Source organism: Trachurus trachurus, assembly GCF_905171665.1.
Source record: "Trachurus trachurus genome assembly, chromosome: 6".
NCBI lineage: Eukaryota > Metazoa > Chordata > Actinopteri > Carangiformes > Carangidae > Trachurus > Trachurus trachurus.
This window is the reverse complement of record NC_139897.1, coordinates 15,460,485-15,487,638: the sequence shown is the minus strand read 5'-3', so window position 1 is coordinate 15,487,638 and position 27,154 is coordinate 15,460,485. Positions and strand designations below refer to the sequence as shown.

The following is a 27,154-nucleotide window of genomic DNA, read 5'->3' as shown; positions in this document are numbered from 1 at the left end:
TTCCTTCCTCATTTTGTTGTTGTCGTCTTTTTTCAGATTATAATCTAGATACAGATTGTAACAGTCTCCTAATCCTCTGGTAGTTTTCTCATATTGAGAGGGGAGAGGGGAATGAATCAAACTGGGTCAACTTCTACACAAATACATCATTTATTTGACACAAACTGACAGTCAATACCCCAACCTCATCTGCATAATATGACATATTCATTTCAACTGGTCAGCAGATTTCCAATGCAGTGACTTCAACAAAGCAAAAGAACAAACAGATGAGAAGATAAAGGCTTTTATTGGCCAAAATATACCAGTCTGTGTAAATGTCTATGGGACATGCGCGCAGACACATACACCGACACACACACACACACTTACAACACATGGTGATCCTGATGGCAAAATACACCAAGGCTGGCTTAAGTAATATTCGACACAACAAAGACTGAAATAAATAGAAACAGAACATCTTGAATAGGTCCTCGTCTTACCCTGAGCTCTTCTAACAGCCTTTCTGACATCAGTTTGAATCAGAACTTACCAGGAGTGTCTACCACACACACACACCTGCTTCACAGTACTCTGCTTCGAGTTGGACGGCTCTGTCGTACCAAGCTTTAAGGCCAGCATGTTAGTGTGACTTCTCTGAACCTGGCTCCAGGCACCTGATGTGTGCATGTGTGTTTATGTACACACAGCCGGCATTTCAGGTACCAAAGCTCATAAAGGGGATGGCTGATTAAAGGGGTCCATCAGTGGAAAGTCACTTGAGGGGGTCTGGTCCTGCCCCTCCACTCCCACTCACTTCACCATTATCCTAGCTCCATACCAATGTTTTGGAGTAAGATGAGTTTAGTTGAACATTTTCATACGTCTCACCATTTCCCTAAAATCAGAAAAAACACACATTGATACTGTTAACTCAACATTTTCTTCCGGTTAAAGTAAAACAACACAAAACAAAACAAAACTCTCACCTTGGACGCTATGGCTTTCAGTTTGCCAAGTAGAGACGGCTTCGTGTAGACAACTTCATCCTCCATGTCTCCCTCATTCTCCCCCTCCATCACAGCACAGCTGTCAGCCCCTGGCATCTCACACTCCTTATTGGCAGACATTACCAGCCGGGAGTACTTATACTCCAACCTAACAAAGAGGCAAGCGACGGAATCAATACTGTGCCAAAATACAAGAGGAAGAATAACACTGCCCACCTGAATCAGGACAGACAGGGACATCATGTCAGGAGGAGGAACAATGGGAGTTTTCAGAAAGAGAGAAAATAGGATATGAGTTAAGGACAGTGAGGAGGAAGATGGGGAGAAGGAAAAGTGTGTCAGGAAGAGAAAAAAAAGGCAAAATCAAAAAGGAGATGAAAAGGTAAGTAGAAGTTCAGGACGAAAAAAAACTGGAGGGCAGGAGAGAACAACAAGGTACAAAAAGGAAAAGGTACCGTTTGTTCTTCTTCCAGAAGTAGCAGGTGAGGGAGACGAGCAGCACGGCGGTGAAGGCTCCCAGCCCTGCACCGAGCCGTATCCACAACTCCACACCCTCACATGGCAACGTTTTCTTTTCAGGCAAGGCCACACCTCCTATGCACAGCTTCGGTTCAGTCCACACATACAACAGGTCCTGAGAATGAGTCCACACGAATGAAGCATTAAAGTGAGTATGTGAAAAGGCCAGAAGATTTCATAGATTCATTTTGCACATTTGCAGTTCCATTTATCTATCACACAAGTGTTTGGAGAGTGCACAGTGCATTTAGAGTGAGATGATGATTGCTGAAGTGCTGACATTCAAGTTTAACGATGTTTGTAACCACAATGGGAACATACCATTTCACGGCCACAACCAGAACAAAATTGCCCCAGTTCTAATGAACTGAAGTCTATGTCCACATACCTGGTGTCCTCTCCTGCAGGCTCCTTCTATGCGATGGTAGTCTCTCTCTGTGCATGTGGGACAAGCCCCAGAGCTCTCCCATAAGAAATTAAAGGTGCAGCCGTCACATGTTCCTGCAGGGCACTGACTGCAAAAGACATAACACAGATTTTGTTATTTCTACACCACATTGAAGACAGGTTCTGAAACTGGAGATTTTACAGATGAAGTACCTGGGAACTGAGAGCTCTCCTTTGGTGCTCTTCTCTGGGTTACAGCGAAGCGTCACCACTGCGCTTCGACCCGAGTCGCATGAAGAGGTAGCCTCGAAAGACCTTATAAACAAACACACAGGAAGTAAGACAGAACCTTTAAGCATGCATCATTTTTTTACGTCTGAAATAATAGAGGTACTGTACCTGTAGTAAAAGTTGACATCAGGGACTTTCTTAGCGGTCTGGGGGTACAGCTCTGGGCTAGCCCTTATTCCATCAAGCGTATTAGCTACTGTTGCTCCTGTTCATAACACAAACAAAGTTCAGCTTATTGTGTACATGCACTATTTATGTTATGCATACCAACTTTTATCTCGTCTCATTTCTCTCCTTTGCCATCCGTAATTTATAATTCAGACACAAAAAGCGGTGTAAAATCTTCGATATTCAGCTCTCTGCACCAGCAATGACTGTCTGTACACCACATAATGCCAGCAAATCACGATCACCCACTAACCAAGGAATGTGTCAGCCAGGTTAATGGACTGCGAGGAGAGTGCTGTGTGGAAGCCTCGTCCGCTAGCTGGGATAATTGTTGACTGACAGATGAAGGTCTTGACAGCAGTGGCTCCCTCGCCTTTCTCTCTCTGGGAGTCGCCGATGGATAGGTCTGTTACATTGTCTGTGCACACTGCCAGCTGACCCTTAAAGAAAGAAAGAGAGCATATAGCGATGCATTTGTGCACACCAGTTTTTTTGAAAATGTACTTTTGCTGTGTGTGTGTGTGTGTTTTTTCATCTCTTCACACCTTTCCTCCGCACAGGCTGATATTGAACTGGTGGAAGTACTTAGTTCCTTTGGAGGTAAAGCTCGGACCATTCATCAGGACTCCTACAGACCCAAGGAGGCTGAAGTCATAAGTCAGACTGACGTTGCCCTCTGTGTGGGTGAAGTGACAGTCACTGTAACATAAACTGTGGTCCTGCAAAAAATAAAAAAGCACAAACACAGGAATGTAGTTGAGTGTCATGTAAATTATAACGTTTTGGCAAAATCTGATGATTACATCAGTGGCGGACCTTGTCGCTCTTGCTGGCTGGTCCACAGCGTTTGCAGGCATCAACGCCCGGTGTGGCGTGAGAGATGAGGTGTGTGTTGCTGGGACACTCCATGCACTGGCTGGTCAGTGTGTCTATGTAATGTCCAGGGGGACAAGGAACACAGGTCGAGCTGGACGGCTGGGTGCTGAGGGCACAGGCGCGACATGAAGAGGACACTCCATCCACAGCGTTACTCACTGTGATGGAGTAGATCCGTGCTACGTCGTTGACGTACCCACGTACCTGAAGGAGAGTGTTAAAAACAGTGTGTTGAAAAGCATCTGTGGAGTAAAGAGGTTTACACAATAAACCAATTATTTTTCCCTCTAATATCAATGCCTTCACATGAGTGGTACGCAGTATTTATATGTTGTACTTGAGGTTCTGCTCCACTGCCCTCCACTCCTGCAGAACAGGTATTTTAAGAAAGCAAGTTAATGATTCAAGATTCAACTCAGCTACTGCCAGTGGCACCGGCAGCACCTGGCCTGAAGGCCCTGCCCTGAAAAAAAAACAGTCTCTCCCTTATACTCACATTATGCAAGGTGCTATGTGACCACAATGATAAAAGATGTTTGTTTGATTTGTAGTTCAGTTTGAACAACACCTCAGAGATTATCTTTAAAACCAAGCAGAAGGGAGTGTTTGGTGTACCCAGTTTACAGGACTGTGAGAGGATGATAAAACTGTCAGGAAGTTTTTCTTGGCCTTTCTTGTTTCTGGACTGGAGGGTTCACCAACAGGACGGCAAGACAGGTTTCCTGAGCTTATCAGTGGCGAAACACTGACCAAACTCTAATAGCTACTGTAACAACAGGTATGAGGTCCACTGGTTTTAAACTAAAAGGGGAAATGAACCAACTGTCTGCAGAAGCCAGAGGAGTACAGTGATGGAGCTGACACACCTGAATCCATGTTTTAAGGCAAAGAAAAACATGTCCACAGAGATTTGCATCTGATATAGAACACCATTATACATGTGAATTTATACTGCACAGTTTTTTGTTTTTTGTTTTTTTGAAGAACAGTGTGAACTGGTCCATATAGATATAATACATTTCAAGCTCTTGGCATACGCATACTTACATCTGAAGGCTGATTAGTCCTCTGGAAAGCCCATGTGTAGGAAACCGAGGCATTCTTAGTCATGATGTGTGTGTAGGTCTGTCTTGTTTTGGTCTTCTCCCATGACTCCACTACTGTGGTACTCTTTCTGTTTACATCCTACAAAAGATTCATCCATCAGATTTCTCCCCCAAACATCTATATACAGTAACAGTGTATGCAGCAGCAAGTGTGGGCCAGAAGCTGTTCTCACCATCATAAAGTAGAGCTCACAATCAGCTGTGCACAACGTTTCAAACTCAAATGTGATGCGACCAAATTCTGCTGCTGAGTGGCCCAACATCGATGTAGGGAGCCTAATGCAGCATGCAAATAGAGAAGAAGAAGAAGAAGCAGAATCAAGATCATGAGAAGGAAACGGTGACTGGTGTGATGGAGACGTGATGAAAAACACTACATGACTTTACTGACTTGAAGCCAGGAACATGGATGTTGAGGATGAGGTAATCATTAGCTGAGCTTCCTGCTCCGCTCTGGATGTGATCACCTGCCGCCTCCCAACCTGAGGGGCAGATCAAATCCACATTATGTATCTATTTCAATAAATCTAGATATATGTTAAATCTTTAACCATATACAACTGAATAGCTCTACAAACTGCACTTATGTTTGTTCTTGTTTAAACTACTCTTGTATCTTTACAGTAAGTATGGAGCTGCCACCATCATCCAGTTGACTTTACTTAGCTCAGACTGAAAACCGAGAGAAGCAGCAACAAATCCAAACAAAAACGACATGTTGTTGTTCAAGGCTTATTTTTGTTTGTGGATTAAACAAGAAAAATATAATCATCAATCATCTAATTTTTACACTTGGCAAGGAAGCAAATAAGCATAAGTGATCAAGATGGTGAGGGAGCACTACTGAACATACTACTGGAAGACAAACACCCACCATTCATATTGTCACATTTTGAGTTGCCCACATTGAAACAGGAGGTCTTCATGTTTGCAGGAAGAATATTCCACCATTTATACTCATAGCCCAAGGTGGGCTCAGTGCCCGCTGGACACTGCATGCACGCTGTTGGATAGACACAGTGAAAAACATAATTAGTTAGACAACACTGAGATAGGACAAAGGTAACTAAAGCAAAACTGGCAGCAGGGAATACAAAATAAATCAGTCAGTACGTTTCATCCCATCAGAGTAGGTTCCAGGTGGGCAGGGGGAGCAGGTGGCTGTGTCATTGTTATAGAAACCAGGGTTACAAGGGGGGCAGGGCTCTCGTTCTCCACTTGGGGGCAAAGGCTCAGCTCCAGGCACCTCCTCCAGACAGATCTTAGGCTCAATCCACTTGTACATGACCTGAGTCTGAAATTACACAGAGATGGACGATGACAGAAAAGAACAGAAACTGTGGTTGCAGAACAGGGCTCCTGTGAGTGTTTGATCCAAAAGGTGGCCTCTTTTCTTCTCTCACCTTGCCTTCATGGTCACATGCCGTGTGGATCTGGAAATAGTCCTTCTTGGAACATGGACGTTTGTCCTTACACATGGCTGATCCCTCAGCTAAGAAAATAATTGATACAGTTAAAAAAAATGGAACAATAATTAGCAATCATTTTAAAAAAGAAGCTATCAATCTAAATCATTACAACACAACAGTCCTGTGAAATAGATAGCCATTCAGTTCTACTTGAAATGGGGAAGAGTAGAGCAAACAACGGTGTGGTACATGATGTGAATGCAAATCAAGAAACACAAAAGAACAGAAGGAATAATTTGCTCTTTAAAAAGACTGTTCTGGTAGGAGACTCAACTAAAAACAACAGAGGAGCTCAGCTCATATAAAATGCATGAGGAGGTGTTCTGAATTAAATATGTAATATACTCAGAATACTCCAGTCTTTTCATAGACACTTCAGTGACTTTACCGAACAGGAAATGCATTCATAGATATGATGATAGTATTATGAACATACTTATGAATGAATTAATGAATATTTTTTATTTTCGTGTCATGCCACCACTGTGGCCCATCCCATATGGGATTACTAGAACATCAAAAAACTAGACAGTCCTTCCCGTTGTCATATTTATCGAAGAGAAAGATGAAAGAGGAAACAATGTCTCTTTAAAAGCACTGAAATACTTCTTTGGTTTCATTAGACCAGGTTAAAAACATCAAAATTGAATTCAGCCGCATTTCTGTTATTATATTGAAGTTCATCTGAGATCTTCCATAGTGAGACATACCTCTCAAACAGGGTCTAGTATCTTATGATTTTCAGTGTGCAAAGGTATTCATTTAAATCCTTGTTGAGCGATGTAGAAAAATACACCAGGGAGTATATTATTTTTTATCCTTATTTAGAGTGTATCAGAAAACAAATTAGTTAAATATAAGCAATATAGTCGCCTTGTGAGAAACAAGGGCATACACCATCTATTGAAAACTGCTACTCCCTTATTATGACACCACACTGAACTAACAAATGTATTACTTCTAAAGTTTGACTAATGTGGCTGAAAATAGGACAAGCTCTCTTCCTATCCTTTGGCTGTGTTGTGTGATTCTGTGAGCAGCGCTGATGACAATTAGGCTGTGCTATCTACTGCAGTGCAGCTTCATTATGTTGTTACATAGAGTGTGTGAATCTGTGCACATCTTTCTCGATGTGTCAGAGAGGTGTTCCCACCTGCATACTGAGTGCTGGTGTTACAGGGGGTGCAGGAGCTGGCGCCGTGGCCAGAGTAGGTATCTCGAGGACAGGCTTCACACGTGGAGGAGCCTGGGACTCGACTGAACGTCCCTGGCTTGCACAGAAAACACTCGGATGTATAGGCAACTCCTGGTGGAAGGAATTTACAAAAGAATTTGTGCGTCAATTTGTGACTGAGGAAAGAATGGTGAGAAAGAAGAGGGAGATATGTTACCAACCTTCTATTTGGACATTTTTCAGTAAAACAGGCTTCACCACTTTGGTCCCCATCAACATTCCTCCTGTCCTCCAATAGAGGATATTGGTGCCTGATTTTAGGTTCACCTAGAAAACATGAAATTATACTTGTATGAACTTAACTAGAAAAGTTGAAAAGAAGTTATTAATGTTGGATTTAAAAGTAGAGACTCTACTGCATTTTTTGTTATTATTTTTTTTTTTTACAAAAAATGGTGGTAAAAACAAATGAAAATAGAGTGTAAAACTGCATATTACATACTTTACTTCATCAGTTCAAGTTCTACACACACATACATATATATGAATTACTCACATGAGTACCTGTTTACCCGGTTTATAAGGCTCCACACACTCTTATTAGCATTAAGAGTCAATTCCCCTGTAATGCAGGGCTGAACTTTTTTATTTTTATTTGTATTTAACTTTTATTTATCCAGGAAGGATCCATTGAGATTTAACAATCTCTTTTTCAGGGATGTCCTGGTAACCAAGTGGAAAGTTCCTGGAGACAACAATACATGATGCCAGCTTCTGTATATAGTTGGCTTCCTGCTTGTATCCTCCCTTCTACTTGAGCTCACACTGAGTTCAACACATTTACTGAAGCCAGCTTTCAAGGATCTGTCCTCCACAGCTTTTGCTCATCTGACAGCTTGCAGCACTTACTGTATGAGTTGCCCATTCGCCATGATTGGTGAGTTTGAGCCACTTCGTATCAGTCGACGGATCCATCTCCTGGCACTGGTCATTCTGAATCTAAGCACACACAAAAAGGAGTAATGTCCATTAGCTGATACTCCTCCTCTTCTTATGGTAGCATTTAATAATTTCAATATTTATTGTGTGCATTCATGCAATGATACAGCAGTGTAACAGCATTAAGCTAATCCGTCAGTGGACTGTCTAATCCATAGATATATAGTATACAGTACACACGTATATATATATATATATATATATATATATATATATATATATAGTATACAGTACACACGTATATATATATATATATATATATATATATATATATATATATATATATATATATATATATATATATATATATATATATATATATATATATATATATATATACACACGTGTATATATCTATAATCTACATAAAATATTTTGTTTTAAAGGGATAGTTCAACATTTTGGCAAATTGGCCCATTGCCATAATCCCTATAGTCATAGCAGTAGGTTTGTTACCTTTATTTGTCGGTGTAAGCTATTTTTAGAACGGAGGAGCGGAGTGGCAGGCTGTTCAGAGCTACACTATGGAGGCTAATGGAATTTCTTGGTTTCCCTCATCAAACTCATCAAATACAAAATCCCAAAACTCCAAAACGCTTTCGTGGACAAGTTGTGAGCTGCACAATCACCACACTATGAGATAATAATAGAACGTTACGAGACAGAGTTGTTTTAGAGGTAAATTCATGCAAAACCGCTGATGCGCGTTGCGTTCAGGGACAGTTTTTCAGCAAGCAGACTCTGTATTTACCTCGAAAACGGCTCCGTTTCGTAACGTTCCATTATTATCTCATAGCGTGGTGATTGTGCAGGTCACAACTTGTCCACGAAAGCGTTTTGGAGTTTTGGGATTTTGTATTTGATGAGTTTGATGAGGGAAACCAAGAAATTCCATTAGCCTCCATAGTGTAGCTCTGAACAGCCTGCCGCTCCGCTCCTCCGTTCTAAAAATAGCTTACACCGACAAATAAAGGTAACGAACCTACTGCTATGACTATAGCGATTATGGCAATGGGCCAATTTGCCAAAATGTTGAACTATCCCTTTAAATTGTTTGGATTCTAATTCAGATCCAGTCTCATATTTCCTTCTTGTTTTCCTACTGAAACCTCGAGGAGAAACCAAAGCATTGAAGTGTTTTTGTCTCACAATTGATGCAACACCTGGCTTCAGTTAAGCACTAATTAAGAGACTCATTTGCCACAGCAGGAAAAGCACAGGTACAAACAATAATGTTAGTTATGGCTCTATTCAAATTAGGTGTCCCAACAGTAAACCATGCCAGTGAGCCATAATAACCCGATACAACATAATGGAACATAGCCATTAATAATGTTATTGCTTTCCCGGCTATGACGTGTCAAATGTGGTGTGGCAAATGTCTGCTCAACAGGAGAGCACTTGCTTCACAGACATGAAAGGCTGAGCATTTTCCATTCGCATTAGCATTGTGCATTCATTATGAGAAATACAATAGCTCTCTACAGGATGGCCAAAAAAACATTTCACCAGCAATGCACTGTATATACAAGCACATTATGCAAACGCACTCACACAGTATTGACTTAAACAGGTCTATAGACAAACAAATACAGAGAGGCAATCTCTCTAAAAGCAAAAATACAGAGCAAACAAATGGATGAAACTCACAAAGAACTCAAACAGCAGGTTGTTGTCTGGATACTGGTACTCAAAACTGACAGAGCCCTGTTTCTTTAGATGGACGGCATAGATGAGCGAGACAGTGCATTCATCCCTGTTGGACTCCAGATAGTTTCCTTGGGGTATCCAGGAAGAACTGCGAAAAAGGATGTATAATTATTTGTTGTTTTACAACCTTTCAGGTTTTTTTGCATCTAAGACATACCTGTTGCAGGTGAGCCTATCATCTTCACGGGGGCTGTTTTCCAGGGAGGTTGCCAGGCTACTAAATCCAGTAGGCATGGAATCCCACTGGTCGAAGCGGATGCCGCTGCCAAGCGAGTAGCTTCCTGCTGCACACTGGGTACACTCCTGAGCCGACATCTCCAGAAACTCCCCTGCCTCGCAAGAGAAGGCTGGAGGAAACAAAGTGAAAGAGATGCAGAGGGATGGGATTAAGAAAGAAAACGCCACACAAATCATAAAATCATGCTGACAAAATAAAAATGAAACAGACTAAAGATGACAGAAATGGTCATGCCAATCACTGCTGCATTCAGCTACATTCAGTATCATGTAGCCACGGAGATCGAGGAATTAAATCCTTACATCCTGTTTCACACTGTGTCTGTCTCCACACTTTTTCCACTGAGCCAAAGTTCCTTCTGCATCTGCTGATGTCTTAACACTGTCAGCTTTCCCTCATACCTGATCTAGTCAAATGCCATTAGGGATACCTCTCCATGCTTCAAAGCAACCATAGCAAAAATGTATCGCAAAGGTATGCAATGTGCAGTGTGTGCTATTTGTGGATACATAGTGTGTTAGTGCACACAACAGCATGTGCTTGTAGGTGTGATCTGATCCAAGGATAGTATTGGTGACTGAGTCTTTGTGACTTTAGATGGGTTGGTATGAGGAAACTAGTGTCTATTATCTTACCAGTTCTGTTACCTTCTAAACAGGAATGAGGAAGCAGAAAAATGGCAAAGGTCATGAGAATCCCTTTGTCCCTATGGTAAAGGAGTTTTTTACTGTTACACAGGTATGCAACTCGACAGTGCAAACAACCACAAGCAATGCAGAAGGAACTGTGGAAGTCTAACATGGAAGGTGAATTAACTTTACTCAATATAATCTAACTCACATCATGATGACTTATCAGAATTTGACATGTTTCATTTTGTAAAATGCTTACAAAATGTAAAAAAAAAACCCTGCTTTCTATTAAGATTAAGATAAAAAAAAAAAGCATGCACCTTATTGTGTCAGTTACCTGGGGGCATGCACAATTAACTTACACACAGATTTCACTAGTGATAATCCCAAATGAGCCTGAGGTGAAGCAGTGTTGTAAGAGAGCGCAGGGTAACCCTGTTCCAGGGAAAACCAAAACCAAACTGGTTTGAAAACCTTGTTCCTTTACGCAATTAAAATCTGCCTTTCTGGCTACACCATGATAATCCAGTTTTCACTACCAGTCACACATCACTGAGTCCACCCACTCATCCTCCCTCAGTTTTAAAGAAAAATGTAACACTCCCTCTGGCTCACCTTTCATTTAAGAGATCTGCTTCCATGGAAAAATATTAGAATTCACTATTTGAACAGATTTCCTCATGCCTACTCATATTAGACACAATAATTGTGAACGGCGACACTGTCTGCTAATGACGTGGCTTGTGCAGTGGGCCAGCGGAAAGAGATGACGTGACAGAGTATTTTGCTGCGAGGTTATTGGCCTGTGGCATTGCTCTGTGCCTGTTTTGTGGATTTCTAAACAGGGTCAGTCAGGTTGCAGTGGTGGAAATTCTCAGATAATGATAAGTAAATAAGATACAAACATCAACACTTAGTCTCTCGCAGACATACCAACATGTACTTACTGCACGCTGTGCCGCGGACTGGCTCTGGTAGTCCAGTGCAGGCCCCAGGTCTCTGCGGGATGGCCACCCTCCATCGAGATCCTGTACTGTCACACTCTGTGTACTCATAGTAGTAGTCCTCCTGCCAATTAAACACACAATTTTTTATCTACATTAGAAATCAGCCACCACCACCACAACACTCTTGGACTCAGTGTAGGCGAGACGCACGTCAGGAAACGCCACACCACAAAAGGCCTCCACCCGAATCAGAGTTCTGAGTCATCCCATTCAGGGTGACAATGTTTTGCAAATCAAAGTGGACCAAGTGCATCAAGCTACTGAACCTCGCTTGTATGTCCAGCTGCTCAGATTTACAAAAGATTGCTGCTGGTTACGCTGTTATCTCTCAAGCCACAACCACTCCTCAGCCCTGGATACATAACATACCATCTCCATGGCGATGGGAACAGGGCTGAGGGCAGCAGTGGTCTGTCGGGGGAGCGGGCGGGGGCTTTTACCACCAGCTCCTTGCGTTTCCAGGAAGCGCATTTAGTCATTTTGAGACTAATGTCTATGAAAGGTGTTATATAAATACAATAATATTATTATTTCAATCATTTGTAGTTTCAATCTATCTGGTTTGAGCACTATCTTAATGTTCTCTCTTCCACAGAGCCTCTCTCCATCTTTGTGTCTACAGAGGCGGGTGGCCTAATTTCTGACAGTTTACATAATGTGAGCCAAACCAGATTCTGACACCATGGCACATGCATGCTATTGTGTGCGGAATGATTTTCTCTGGTGTTTGTGGGTGTAGTGATAGAGCCCAGTGACAGTGCTGATAAAGGACAAGAGAAATACATAACAGCTGTGGTCAATAACTGATATGGCAGGTTTTCAATATTCTTCCCATACGTTTCAGCGTGAAAGTTCAACTCTGAACCGGCATATCAGCTCTGATGTCAAATGGGGACATCCAAGAAAAAATAATCCTGCTGCACAAGAGCTACAGCAGCACAGTAATGTAGCACTATAAGTGTAGAGCTGCAGTAGCCTATTCTCTCTGCTGGTGTGAGAACAGAGATTGAGCCAATAATTTAGAGGAATGTTGCTCATCTATCTTGGGACAGTCTGTGAGTGGCAGTGCTGCCATCCTGGGCTGAGGAGGTGTTGAGCTGAGCCAGACCAGAGGGAAGGAAAGGGCCGGTTCATGCAGGAAACTGATAACAGCCAGTAGCTACAGCACTGAGTGGTGAAGTTCAACACAAACCAGACCACAGCAGAGATTCATGCTCCTCCATGTTGTTCAAACTTGATCTAGCAGAGGTGCATTTTGTTTCCCCACCTGCTGCGATATCATCATTTTAAACATCCCATCATAAATCGACCCGGAAATGTGTCATCAATTTTTAATCATCTTTTGTATGCTCGCAAGATTACCAACTCATTGTCAGTGTGTGTGCAGCCACAACAGCTCCAACCGAAGCCCTTTCCCCCCAGAATTGCCACAGCTCTTACTGTAAACGCGCGCGTAGTGACAAAAAAAGGATGAAGATTTATGTATCGATCGATCCACCGGGGCATCTCTCACCTCACTACACTGCTGCTGTCCTTTGGCCCCGTCAATCAACTGGAGCGTGCAGAGGATGAGAGCGCAACTGGCGACGAACCAAGCCGAGGACCGCATTGTGGATCATCGAGGGGGGAAAGGAGAGAGTGAGAGAAAAAAAAAATACAGACAACAGCTACCTGGTTCCAGCGGAGATGATTGTATCATAAACCTGAGCCAGATTAAGGCTTTGTCGACACCTGCTTCTGTCGCCTCTTGTCGGCAGATTGTGACCCTCTCCACCTGCGATTATCCTCTGACTGTGCGCTCCTGGGCTGCCTCATCAAGCTCATTGTAGCAAGAACACACCACTTCCGGTTACAGTCTTCAAAATAAAACTGGCAACACATCTTTGAGGATGAGATCAGTCATTTGTTTTATCGTGTCCGTTTCGTGACTTATTGTGGATATTATTTACTGTATGCATTAGACAGTGTCAATTCCGTGTAACAAAAGCTTCCGTTTTCCTAAAGCTTAAAGCTTTTGCACCATTATTTTTGAAAGGAAAGGAGCATACGTCCGGTATTTTTCTGGCTGCACGTGCTACTTTGACGCAGATGAGTCTGAGCCTTTTACCCACCGGCTCTGACGCTCCTGTGACGTTGATCAGGAAAAAACAGCATTTTGTTGTCTAGTGCCTATCGTGACAAAAGAAAGACAACATCATGCGCAATATCAATTGTAATCTCTCTTGTGTTAGCTTGCAAAATAAAGCGTCCAAGGCACGTTGACTTGACGGCAAATATTTATGGAGCCTATTAGGCTACGGTGCTGGGAGAGTGGAAATTTTGAAAAGGCGCAGCAGCGTTTTGTCCTTATAATGAAAACAGCTCCGGATTTTTTGATAGATGCAGCATATAACCCAACCATTGTAGTCCATATTAATGGCCGCCAGAGGGAAACCGAGCTCTGCTACGGTTCACTACCGCATGACCATGTGGGCTGCGGTATGTGTTATCTGGTGCCTCATTTTTGACAGACACACAAATGACTAACTGAGTGGGCGCAGTGCAGCTTCTTCAGCTACAAAGTCAAGGACCAAGTTATGGAGAGGGGCAACATCTACGGCTGTGTAATGCTTCAGGCAGGGTATGATGTGTAGGACTAGTCGGCTACTCTATCATTGTTTTCGGTTTGCCAGAAAGTTTTAGTGCCATATCCCTACAAGAGTGTAGTGAAGTGACACAGGAATAGTGTTTGGACCTGTGGTTTGGAGATCAAGTGTGTAGCCAAAAGATTGTGGCTGTTCTGTTATTTTTTATCAGAACTTAAGTTGAACTGTTTTAATTAGGCCTATTTCAGGTTAGGATCAAATCTAATTTCCAGAAACTTGGGCAAAACCGGTTGTTAAAGATGTTACAAGACATTTCCAAAAGGTTAAATTCAATATCTAACATTGTTTAGGGTGATGGAATAATGCTTCTACAGATTTGTAGCTATGTTGGCGATGCATTCAGGTAGCCTAACTAATCAGTTCCTATTAAGTTTGACCATTAGCTTTTTTCTGACTGATTAAATATTCTTTTGACTAAATAGTTCCTCTAAGCCTCTAAATATCTCGTTTCACATATTGAAAAAAAAGGAGCTCAGGCATAATCACACCCTGTACTGGTTCAGTAGGTCAGTGAACTACACTCACGAACAGGCTTAAATAGGAGAGACTGAGAGACAGCTGTGTGTTCATATCAGTGTGAATTTGTTTACATGGAGGCCCATTGAACGCTGTTACCCAAGTAATGTTTAATCTTCATCAAATAAACATCAGTAAAAATATGTTTTATTAATATCCAAAGACCTGTAGATACACTGCCTGTAGGCCTGCCACTATACCGATTAACTGCATTTCTTAATGCATACAGACATTAATCTTCCTTTGCTCTAATTGTTTCTGTGGTTGTCATGCCTCATTACAGCACATCATCAACTATGAGAGAGGAATCCTGCAACTATCAGACCTTGACAGAGCCTCTAGATCCTCCTCCAGTACAAGGTGATCATATTATAAAACAAGAACAAAACATACTGTGAGTGAGAGTGGAGTGATAAACTGAAGAAAATCTATCCCGCAACAATGAATTAATCAATATGTTATTCATTTTAGTATTTTAAAATCATTTTTAATGATTGGAATGGGATTACAAATGAATCACATCTAGTATTTCTTATGCATTTCAGTAAAAAGTAACAACAGCCTATTTTTTGTTGTTGGAATAATAATACAACTATGGAATAACTCTGTCTACCATTTTTGTTAATTGCTGTGTTTCTGGATGCCAGTAGCATTTTTGCTTTAGTCTCATCGTCATCTCTGCTATCCCTAAAATGTAACCCCCGATCTACCATTTGAACTACATTTAAATGTAGGGTAGCCCCTTATACGCTTTTATGGCCATGACATCATGTTGTATAGATGGTTTAAAAAAAAGGGCTCAGATAATAAGAGGAGATGAGTGTTTTTCACATGTTACTTTGTAAATACATGCATTTGATTGTGGTTTTCAGACATTTTGCTATAGTAAAATTGAGCCTGCATTGAAACTCTATTAAAAATTCAGAGAACCAGTCCAAACCCGCACACATAACCTAACAATGCATCTTTACCATAATACTACACTTGATATTGTCTTATGAAAAATACATATTCACCAATAGACCAGGCTGGATGAAATATAGATGCAAGTCTTCTTTATGGGATTGTATGAATATTTAAGTAGGCGTCACCTAAGGGCAGCAGGGTTTCTCCTGTCTCACTAATTCTGTGAGGCAGGGCACCAGACCAGGTCTCTCTCTCTCTCTCTCTCTCTCTCTTCTCCTTTCTCTTTCTCATCTAAGGCCTATCACTTACGTGTTCGCCAGTAACTTGAACTCTCATATTCAACCATCTGTAACACTCCAGTAAACTTTACACTCCAGGCCACTGCTCTGTGATCAGATGAATCCATTAATTAACAGCAGTGAAGTGTGGGGCAGTTGTATTAGTAGCTGACCCTGGATCAGATGGTAACCAGAGTCTTGCTGCATCAGTGAGGCCCATCCCCAGCCTCCAAACCCACAACAGACCAGGGACTACCTGGTCGGGTAATGAGACACCCAGCACTGACACACTGCACAAAAAAGCCTGAGATGCTCATGCACATGCAGCTGACAAGGGAAGCAGACAAGGGACCATCAAGGGCTGAGAAAAGACTGACCGTCGCCTGTTTGCTACCGGAGGAGGAAAAACTGTCGGACACCACTTGGAAGCAGCCTGGCTGGGAATCTATTTTCAGAAAAAGAGAGAATGATGTGATGACAGACTGACCTACTGACCGAGAGAAAGCCGGGACAGTGTGTACTTTTAAGGTTAAGTGTATAATACACTGATAACCTAACGTCTGCTGCTGGACAAATGATTCACTAATGCTGCAAGAGAACACATTGAAATGGAGGACAACTATTAATCGTATTTGTTGGCATGGATAAAAATGAGCACCCTCCTTGGAGATTTCATGGATCTCTACACAAAGTGTGGAAAGGGTGTGGAAAGTTAATGATGTATATCCCTCATTGGGAATTGCTCAGACTATATGCTTGTGTTGATGATCTACAAGAAGCCAATCCAGATTATGTTGTCCTGATGCTGCCCCCCAGACTGGGAAACCCCAGATCCACCTAATGTCAGTGCAATTAGGCTTTGTTTTATTGTCTCTCTTAGTAACTTGCAACTCCAGCAGCATGCACGGACTACCCTGCTCATCTCTGGGCCACTGTTTTGGAAATCCGTCTGATGTTAACACTGATCCGGCTCCTCCTCAGGAGCCTACCAGCTCTAGACAAAGCAGAAATAACAATGGGCTACCAGCTGCAGATCCAGTTATTTCCCAGCCTGAGGTCCAAACATGCAGCCCTCAGGCAGAGGATCAGCAGCACATGCAGCCACACAGGACTGTCAGCTGTATCTCCAGCCACTCCACCAGAGACAGAAAAGTAAATGGTACCAACTCAAATTCTGCCTGTCACCAGCAGGACCAAAATGATGACCAGTGCTTTGAGTCGCCTCCACCCTGCCGTAGCCTTTCCCGGAGCTCAGAGGATGATGAGCTGGAACTGGAGTGTAGTCCTGAGTTGGAGCTGAAATATCCTCACATCCCCAGACCCTCCATCATTATTAGACAACCGAAGGTAAAAAAAAAAAAAAAAAAAGAACTGTGTGAAGATTGTTCTGTTTTCAACTGATGTGCTTATTTTGAACTACACTCTTGTTTATCTTTTCTTTTCAGTGTGTTCTGTTCCCTTTTTACTTTATAGCTGCTGCAGTTGATTGAAGGCTTAATGTAATACATAATATAACCACAAGGTGGAGTATAGAACTCAAATAAAGTAATTCATCCCCTCTGTATTAGATTTACAGTAAGTGGGCGGGTATGTCCCAGTGGCTGATTTTAGTTCATTCATTCTTCATCATAGCATAGCTCAAAGCTCAGAACTCAAAATACACAAGTGTGCAGTAACAGCCATTTTGCGGTCCGACCGCTCAGTGACAGCAGATAGAGTGTCAGTGAAACGTGTCCGAGTTCCTGTTCAACATGATCTGTCTGTGTCTTCTGATCTGTCTAAGGACACGCATGGGTTCCTGTGTCTGTGTGTGTGTGTGTGTGTGTGTGTGTGTGTGTGTGTGTGTGTGTGTGTGTGTGTGTGTGTGTGTGTGTGTGTGTGTGTGGTTTTACATGTGTATTTGTCTGCGTAGAGCTCAGACTAAAAGCAACCATGCATTAGGATTTCCTCCTTATACAGAGAGGAGGATGAGACATTATGTAAGGCTTTTCCTCTGATCAATAATGCTGATCAGCAGTGGAAACTGCAGATGAGTGAGAGGGAGGAGGGGTGGATTTAAAATAGGAATCCTGGAGTATACGCTGCAAATTACTTCATCTAAGGGGAGATCTCTCTTCAGCAGATGTTTAGACATCTGTTGATCGTTTTAGGCCGTAGGATTGTCAGTGTGTGATACGGCTGAAGTTAAGAGACGTGCCATGAAGGCATTAAACACACTGATGATTTGCTGTGGCAGCCTGATTCAAGCTTGAAGTAAGAAATTAAAATTCCTTGCCCGACAAAAAATTGAGCCAATCATAACCATTACTCAGTGTTAAAGGACTCTATAGCAACCATGTAACAGCCTCCCAATAAAACTGCAGCAGGCTTCGTCACTGGCCAGCAGCACAACACATGTTTGCTCTGAACACCTCCCTAGATAATAAGGCTGTGAATGCAAAGAATCGCCCCTCCCCTGACATAGTCATTATTCTGCAGAATCAGAATGAGTTGCAAAACTGTGTTTCTTAACCATGTTTCCCTTTTCAACAGGAAACTTTTCACAGCGTTTATACGAACAGCGTTTAATGTTAATCATGGGGAAGGCCCACAGTTGCTTCCTCATTGAACTGTGGTCTTGACAACAAGTTCAGAAACGCATGTGTATTAAATCTTCCACCTCTCCAGCTCCTTATCAGTTGATCATAAATCACAGCCAAAAGCCTTAGTGATTCCTGCCCTCAAGGCACAAATTAATGTTCCCACTGTTGTAGAGCTCAAGGGACTGAATGTGAGGACACTGGTAATAAATGACAGGCAGTATGTGAAAGGCCTGTGCAGTATTTCAAGTAAGAAAAATGAGGGTTGTGGGATGACTAACAAAAGATGCCTTTTTGACTCATTATGCGCTAGTCCTATGTGTCATTCCACAGTGTGTAATCAGTCTTTATCATTAGTGACATGCAGTACAACACATGTAGCTTTGATCCCCTCTGCCCTGCTGCTTTATCTCTGTGTGCATGTGTGTCTTTGAGTGTCCATATCAGTATGTGATAATATGGTGGTTGCATTTATCGTTACACTCTCCCTTGAAGGTGGATGTTTATGGGGCACTTTCTGTATCCAGAGCTGAAACCACTGTCATATCTGAACATTCAGCACAGTACGCACACATGCACACATGCACACAAAATGTTTACAAAGTTCAAAAAAAGAATGGCCAACTAGAAACAATCATACAAACTCTTCAGTATCACACTCAAACACGCACATACATAACAACACACACAGTAGTAAAAGATGACTAAACACTGTTATTAGGCAAATGGAGGGGTTGGTTTGAACAGGCCGACTCAGAGCAAAGAACATGAACATACCCCTATGGAACAATAACTGTCTGTCCTGACACTGGGCTCAAACTGCCACCTGAGCTGTATTTACATATATGGTGTTAGACTGTAATTTCTTGTTGTGTTGGCACAGACATTTCACCCGTACAAGTAGGTTTCAGTATATAACACCAAAGAAGGCCCAAAGAGAGAGTCTTACCTACTTGTGCTCTGTGGCTATAAAGGCCTGTATGTGTAACCTCAGTCCAAATCCCAATGTTACTAAACCAATGTCCGTGCCTTCACCATTGTATTGCCTTAAAACCACAACTTGCTTCACTCAGCCTCATGCAGGTGTTTACTCAACTCACGTGTGACTGGTTGCGTCTATTAGATTAATGTGTTTGTTATTCACTGATGACCTTACAGTGACTGACAGTATCCCCTTTGTGTTCCCTTCCCATGCACTCCCCTCAGGAATCAGAATTCCAGGAAACAGCGTCTGACAGGTCGGACTGTAGAGAGACAGAGGATGGAGGGTTATCAGGTACGGAAAACAACACAAGCTTCCTCCTTTTTCCTCTCCGCTGCCTTCTCCACCTCCAGCTGGAGTTGCTGGGCACATATTTTGAAAATGGAAAAAAGTTCTGGCTGAAGTTTTCATCTGCTGCTAGAAAAACAACTTAGATTTTTTTTTTTATGAGGAGAGCAGCATATTTTTTTGAAAGGAATAACTCTGCGTGTGAAGAAATGAGCGAGGTCACACAGTTGTTCTCTCAATGTGTTAATGCGTCATTATGAAAGAATTTTTGCTCCATAACTTGTCTGATTAAGAATGACTTCTCTTTGTCGATCTGTAGTAATAAATAATGATCCAGATGAGAGGACACACGATATGTGCATGTGTGTATGTGTGTTTTCCTCACCTTGCCAGAATGTCTGGGAGGAGATTGTTGAGTGCTGGCGGTTACCTTGGCGATGAGTCTTGGGGCAAAGCATTGGGAAGAAGGGAGGAGGGCTACAAATGGGTAAAAGGATGGAGTTGAGTGGCTGATTAATAATGTGATTGTGTGTAATAGTGTGTGTAATAGTGTGTGCCCGCAGACCTGCAGGACAGCGTGTGTAACAAAAGCCTTGGGATGCACAAACCAAGGTTGCATCATCTACAGTCAACCTCTCTAACCGCCTCTGATAACATCACAAAGGATGGATTTTGGGGGGTGGGGGCTGGGTATTAAAAAAACAATCCCTAAAACGATGCAGTAGTGGAAAAAACACAAAGACACTACAGCCTTATATGTTATAATATGGTTAAATGTGGCACAACAAAACTCATTTTTGAAAGTTTTAGTTTTAGCTTCAGTGGCATTTATATTAATTAGAAAATATTGAGCGGCATCCCTGTTATTTTGTTGTCGACTTGTATATACCATCCCATGATTTTTTAAGGTAACATCAGGAGGGTTTCCTATTCTGTTTTGAAAGTAGATCACCAGAACAATAAGGTTAGCCAAAACAGAGTACTATGTAAGTGTAAGTCATTAATGCTTTACTAACCCAGCCCAGTGTTTTAGATGCTTTTAAAGGATTATTTAGCACAAGCACAGTACATACACACAGACAAAGACAGACAGAAAAACAAGAGAACATTGTCTCCATGTTGTTCTCTGAGAGTTGTTATATCAACACAATGAACACTCTTAAGTCTTACAACACAAGTCCCTTTACTGCAGTCGGAGAAACTTAAACAATACAGCCACATTTTTGCACCCCCCTTCAGCGGGGGTAGAATGGGAGAGATTATGATGCACCAGGGGGTAATGTAAGTACAGGACCTTCTCTGTCTCTTTCCTTCTAACACTGTGTGTGTTCGTGGACACACAAGCACACACACAATTGTCACACTGACCTTGATTTCCTCCGGTCATGGCGAGTGTGTGTTGTTGGAAGGGCCTTCCTGCTCTCCGTGTTGGAAATCCTGCTTATTCAGCTTATTCACACAAACATGTGAACCGGCAGACAGAGGAGTGGGTGTACAGAAGGAGATAGATACGTGTATCTCTATTATATTGTGTCCCTTGTTTACCCTGGCCTGTTCACCTCCCACATGTGAACTGAATTCTTTTCTTTTCTGGTTTTGTCCAGCACTGTTCATGATTAACTAGTGCACCATTCAAAGATTTATATAACCTATTTAGCCTGTACTGTGAAGAAATATTTGAGTTTCTTTGTAGTACATGTGTGCACGTTTGAATGTACAAAACAGCTTGTCATGTCCGTGCTTAGAAATTGTTCAGCAAATAATGAAATGCAGTCTATGGAAAAAGTGACTATTCCTATGAGTTTGAACATATCTGCAGTGAATCGTGTCCAACAAAGCTATATATCCCAGATACACAATAGCATATGGTGTCTGTAGTCCGTGTGATGAAGAAACATGGTGCACACTTTTGTCCAACAAAAGTGTGGATATTTTACCCCTTACTGCACTGTGACTGGTCCATCTGCTCTCGTTCCTGTCGGCAGTCATTAGGCTAAGTGGAGAGGCTCTGTACTGTAACGCTCAATAAATCTGGGTGGCTTGAGCAGTAATAACAGCCTCAGCGACAACATCCGAGAACTGCAGTTATATTACTGTATCTTGATCTTTTTGTACTCTCATGCATGACATTCAAACACATGCAAACACGGACACATGCGTAGGCATGCAAATGCATTAGATTGCATGCAGTCAATTTGCTCGTCTGCCACGCTTGACTAAATCATTTTTCATATGAATAGGATGAGTTTGTGGTCAAATTCACCTAAATGTGGCTGGTAGCAGACTGATAAGAGGACAATGAAGAATATAAAGAAAGAATGAAGTCACAAAAATCTTGCCAGCGTCATCTCTTGAGAGAGTTAATGATGATCTACAAACATTTAATGTATTGGTCGCAGGATTTAGTGTTGCTCCAGACTTTACTGTATATCTATTCTCTATTTGTGTCAAGGAGATATGGGATGAGTCATCAAAAAGTTCAGGAGTTAAGATAAATGAAAACAATTTCAATTATAGAGGTACTGCTCAAGCACTAATCTAAAACAAGATGAAGAGTTTTACCGCCCAATGACGCTTGAGAACAGGACATCATTTCACAAGTGTGCTGAGAGGTGAACACAACAGTGATCTCACAAATTTCATCCAGCCATGCACCGTGGTGCATGTGTGTGTGTGTCTGTACATCTGTGCAGAGTGGGACATTGTGGCATGAGTCATCCAGCAGTGATTGAATTAGCTGAACTTTGGCTGAACACTCACAAGAGGGAAAGACAGAGAAAGCTCCATTACCTCAAGAACTGCTCAACACATCTCAGAAACAGACAGACAGGCTGACAGAAGAGTTTTGCTTATACCTTTTCATTTATTTATTTATTTTTAAAGTCACCCTGCTTCATTAAAGCTCCCTCGCGCACCCTCTGTGTACTTAGCAAGCATGAATGTGACCACATGTGGACGATTCACAAAGACTTACAGTGACCTAATTGTCAATTTCTTCCAAAAGCTCATGTCACAAATGTGGAATTACTGCTTCAGTGTACAGTTTTATCTTGTGGTCTCTCCACCACTACACTGAGGTTATGAGCCCTAAGTTGTTGCTGGGTCAGACATGAGGGGGAAAACAGAGTGGAAAGAATGCATAGGTCTGTTTGGGACAAGTATGAGAGAGAGCGAGAGTTAGAGAGAGGGAAGGAAATGGTGGCTTAGTGTTAAAAAACACGGACTGACAGTTTCAACAACTATCTCGAATGTAATCGAGGGCTCTTGAACACACACTGCTTCAGCATAGGGTGGGTGCAATGCTGGTGTAGAACCCCAGTCATTCAGAAGTAGGTCATGCACATGGAGAGTGGTGTTCATGTACACTACAATTATGTGTAATTATTTACCCACTCCCCCTTTTCTTTACTGCTGTGCTCACAACAAAGCAATGGATAGGTTACATTCCTCTTGCGTACTTCTGATATCTGTTTCTCAATTTGTGTTATTTTCTTTTTCATAGAGCAACAAACAAGTGTGCATCCTTATCTCATATTTACCACACAAATAATATTCCTCGAATTTTTTCCAAATGAGATTCACCGTTATCAGTCCTAAGACCTGCCCACACAGGAAAGCCTCTGTGTCACCGTGGTTTTCAGATAACTGCCATATCCTGTTTAAAGTGGAGGCCAACAGAAAAAACAAGGGGCCTCACACACAAAACTACATACACACATGTGCACGCGCACACACACACAAACACACAAGAACGGTGGGAAACCCTGGGACATTAGCAGAAACATCTGTCTAAATTACACTTAGACATATAGCAGCAGGGTCAGATAGTGAGTAGGAGGAGAAGGTGGGACGGCTGTTTTATTTTAGACGGTAACATCCAGAGAAGAAACCCCATAATACACACAGGAAGAGGTAACAGGATGACCTTAGTGGCCAAATGTGTCCACACCACCCAACAGCTGATATTTACAGCAAAACGATGATTCTTTGTGTATATGTCGACATGTGTGTGCTCGTATAGTTCAGTACTATTGGGGCATTTGGAGCTGGCATGGCGTTGCATACAGGCAAAACATAACTGATCAGGGTAATCAGGGTGACGAGCACACAGTGGTTGTGAATGGAAATGTGTGTCTTTTCTACAGCGCAAGGGGTTTTCACTTGTTTAAAACACTGTGTGTCAGCAATGCAACTGGCCCCAGAATGTCTTCAGTTGTGGTTTGAGAGAAGAAGTGTGTAACTTCCCTTAAACCACCTGAAACGGAAACTATGGTGAAATGCAGTATCTCTACCGATCACTTGTGAAGTTGTTTTACATAAATACCACAGTTACCATAGCAGCGAGGAAGTATTTTCTTCCTAACGTGGTAAAGGTTTTACCCACTGACAGTGAAAGTGTTTGTTTGTTTTATCCAAACCTATTAGAAAAGAAGAGAAGTAGGCCTAATATCTGTCACGTCATTCTTAAACTCATCATCTTTCTTGACAGGAGTTTGTTTATGTGCTGGGTTTTTTTTCTTTGCGGGGGAATTTTGTCTCCACTGACAGCCTGGCTAAGAAAGAGGCAACACATAATCCCCCCCATTCAACAGCACATTGTTGTTTTTCATACTCAGGGATTTGTCCAGATTAAATGGGAACAAGAACAAGATACAATAGTGAGCTTTGGATGTGCAGGTATAAGGATCTTGTTACCTTTGAACACAGTAAAGTTAGCTGTTTCTATTTGTATGCAGTCTTTATGCTAGGCTTTAAGATAAACAGCCTGCCTTTGTCTCTATTACTATGTAGATATCAGAGATATATAAATTGCCTTGTGTAACTATCAGCAAGAAAGAGAAGAAGCACATTAAAGAGGAACGTTGCAAGATTTTTAGCTTAACTATGCTACAATTTTAGCTTAATTAAACAGCTTTGGAGTAATTGTGATGGTTAAATAAATGACTTGTGACTTGTTATGGAGAGAATGGACCTTGCAAGATCAGAGCCTCCGCCCTGGTGTACGAGCTCTCATCTTGGTGGCACCACAACACAAAAGCGCCCCGTAACCCATAATCTCTTGTTTATGACAGATAAGGCTGCACAAATAGCTACACATATCATAACACATATATGATAAATAACAATATCCACCGTTCCAGGATTGCTTTCTCGCCAGCTTCGTTGAAAAAAAATGCATTTGGCCAAGAGGAGAGTTAGCAAAACAGTGGAAAAGCGACTGGACTTGCATAGTTCCCCTTTAAGTTTTTCTATAACTAAATGTGTTAGCATTAACAGACGTTTAGCCAGAGACGTTCTAATATGAGAAGGACTTTGGTTTAGCTACTTATCAGTCTAGAAGAAATGTCAGAGTTGAGCATCAAACACTATCTCATTACACATCAAGGGCTGTTTTCAGATGGAAATCAACATCTCTATCGCATTTTTTTCCGCCTATTGAAGTTGGCATGCTAACCACATACTGTAGCCTCAGCCCAGGTCACTATTCCGATAGCGATTCATTAAAGCCTCCAATTTGTCCTTGCTCCGAGTATGTATTAAAACCTTCTAAATTATAAAGACAACATTGCTGAAGTTCTTGTCAAGGAACAATCACCACCACTCTATCCTGATTAAAAATAATAAAAAAAGTTTGGTGGCTGGGAAAACATACAAAAGCAATTGCTAAGTCAATGTGAATGTTGTTATAGTTATAGCTGTTGCCCAAATATTTGGTTTTTCATCTTTTATTCTCCTACAGACAGACAGATGCATGCACACATACACGTATAAACACACACAAACTCACTCTGTACACATCTGTTTCCTGCATGGTGGGAGCTCTGACTGTGGGGGTCTCAGGAGGGAGTGTCCTCTCTGTCAGAGGAGAACCCTGTCATGACTCATCCTATTGTTCAACTCAACACTCTTAGTCACTCCTCTCCTGACTTATGAGAAGGTCTGTAGGAATGTTTTACTTCTCTGACGCCCCTACCTCCTCCCACATGTTTAGATTTCAAACCAGACCCTTGGGCTCTTTTCTGCTGTTTTTTTTTTGTCATTTCCAGTAAGCCTGCTCTGTAGTCGTGCAGCAACTCAGATCTTCATCCAACAGAGATCTAACTCAATGAAATGTGGTCAAGCAGGATATTCAGAATGAAATAAGCAATGCAACATAAACCGGCTGAACACTATGAAACTAGGGGTTTCAGTGAGCTGATTTAACAGAAGGGTGGTGGATAAGTAGATCCACTGACCCTTCATCCATAAGCAGATTACTCTTTATCACAGAATGCTCAGGATATTCAGTCTGCAGCAGCAACAACAACAACAGGCCAGAGACTGATCTGTTATAGTCAGGGTAGTGATGAATGATCAAATGATCTGTCTGAGGGAACGCTGCAAACTCTCCCTTTAAGTTCTTTAAGGAAAAACAACCACAATATTTTGCAGAACACCAGTCACCAGTCATTATACACTTCTTATGCCAAGAGTCAAACCCACATTATGTTTTATTCTAGAGGAAAACTCTGAGTTTCCAAATATACATCCTGAGTTATGTAAAAATGTGTTTAAAATAAATCACACTGTATCTTGAATTTTTCAACCTGATGGGAGGGTCCCGACATATAAAATCTGAGTCTTGTGTTTTATTATTGATATGAACATCAAAATGAAAAGTTAAAACTAACTGATACAGATATGGTATCTTAAAGCTAGGCTATGTAAAGCAGCATTTAAGGAGATGCTGTTAACACATTATGAAGATGTGTAGGTAAACGTGTTATTTACATATTTACACATCAAACATATAGCTACGTAAACGTATATGTAAACAACATTTGCATTTTCTTGGGGTGGAGTCAACTGAGCTCCTGGCAAATTTAAGTCCAGTGCTCCCTCTCCTTGTTGCTCTGTTTTGGTCTCCTCTCAGTCTTATGTGGGGTTCATCTCAGTCGACAGCAGCTGCAGCTGGAAACAAGTTTGCAGGCCATAAAACCAGACAAGCTGGAGATCACTAACACTCCACAGAGCTGAAGGCTACTCCATTATAATTCTTGGTCATTTTGTCACTTCCAAAGACCCCTATTCACATGACACTTCTGTCTTTGTCTGTTCATAATCCATTTTAACAATATGGTATGACTTTATTTATTACAGATATAACACATGCCACATTGCATTGAGTTTTATTGTCAAAGATAATAACATATATTTTACATTTGGAATGTATGATTTATATGAATGTATCACAAATTATAACAATTTTCAGAGTTTTTAACTTAAAAAAAAAAAAAAATCTTGTGTCCACTTGAGCGCGTGTGTTTGTGCTCATGCTCTCCATCCACGCCCCGCCCTGAGCTCTGGGAGTCCCTATACTCATCCACTTCAGTGAGCAGAAGAGAAGAAAGA

At 41.7% G+C, this 27,154-nt stretch overlaps 1 protein-coding gene across 2 annotated transcripts; it reads right to left on the bottom strand.

The window, feature by feature from the left end:
- Nucleotides 1-203: 203 nt before the first annotated feature.
- Nucleotides 204-13,325, bottom strand: elapor2a (endosome-lysosome associated apoptosis and autophagy regulator family member 2a). Of its 2 annotated transcripts, none has more exons than XM_083973087.1 (22): nucleotides 13,082-13,325; nucleotides 11,509-11,629; nucleotides 9,849-10,038; nucleotides 9,632-9,779; nucleotides 7,892-7,981; nucleotides 7,204-7,309; nucleotides 6,962-7,114; nucleotides 5,743-5,831; nucleotides 5,453-5,633; nucleotides 5,214-5,342; nucleotides 4,731-4,821; nucleotides 4,513-4,615; nucleotides 4,281-4,418; nucleotides 3,174-3,437; nucleotides 2,903-3,076; nucleotides 2,611-2,797; nucleotides 2,298-2,394; nucleotides 2,112-2,213; nucleotides 1,900-2,026; nucleotides 1,448-1,626; nucleotides 972-1,140; nucleotides 204-880 (listed from the first exon to the last, which is right to left on the bottom strand). In XM_083973087.1, the coding sequence occupies exons 1-22, from the start codon at nucleotides 13,175-13,177 to the stop codon at nucleotides 812-814; spliced, it is 3,003 nt and encodes a 1,000-aa protein (XP_083829213.1). In that variant the 5' UTR covers nucleotides 13,178-13,325; the 3' UTR covers nucleotides 204-811. The 2 variants fall into 2 exon arrangements, with proteins under 2 accessions (XP_083829213.1, XP_083829214.1); XM_083973088.1 differs by having other exon boundaries at nucleotides 13,240-13,297.
- Nucleotides 13,326-27,154: the final 13,829 nt, after the last annotated feature.

Coding starts and splice junctions, on each gene's coding strand:
- elapor2a (XM_083973087.1), bottom strand. CDS start 13,177: ATGCGGTCCTCGGCTTGGTTCGTCGCCAGTTGCGCTCTCATCCTCTGC. Junction 5,634..5,742: donor CATGTGACCATGAAGGCAAG/GTGAGAGAAGAA, acceptor GTGTAATTTCAG/ACTCAGGTCATGTACAAGTG. Junction 5,343..5,452: donor CTACTCTGATGGGATGAAAC/GTACTGACTGAT, acceptor TCTATCCAACAG/CGTGCATGCAGTGTCCAGCG.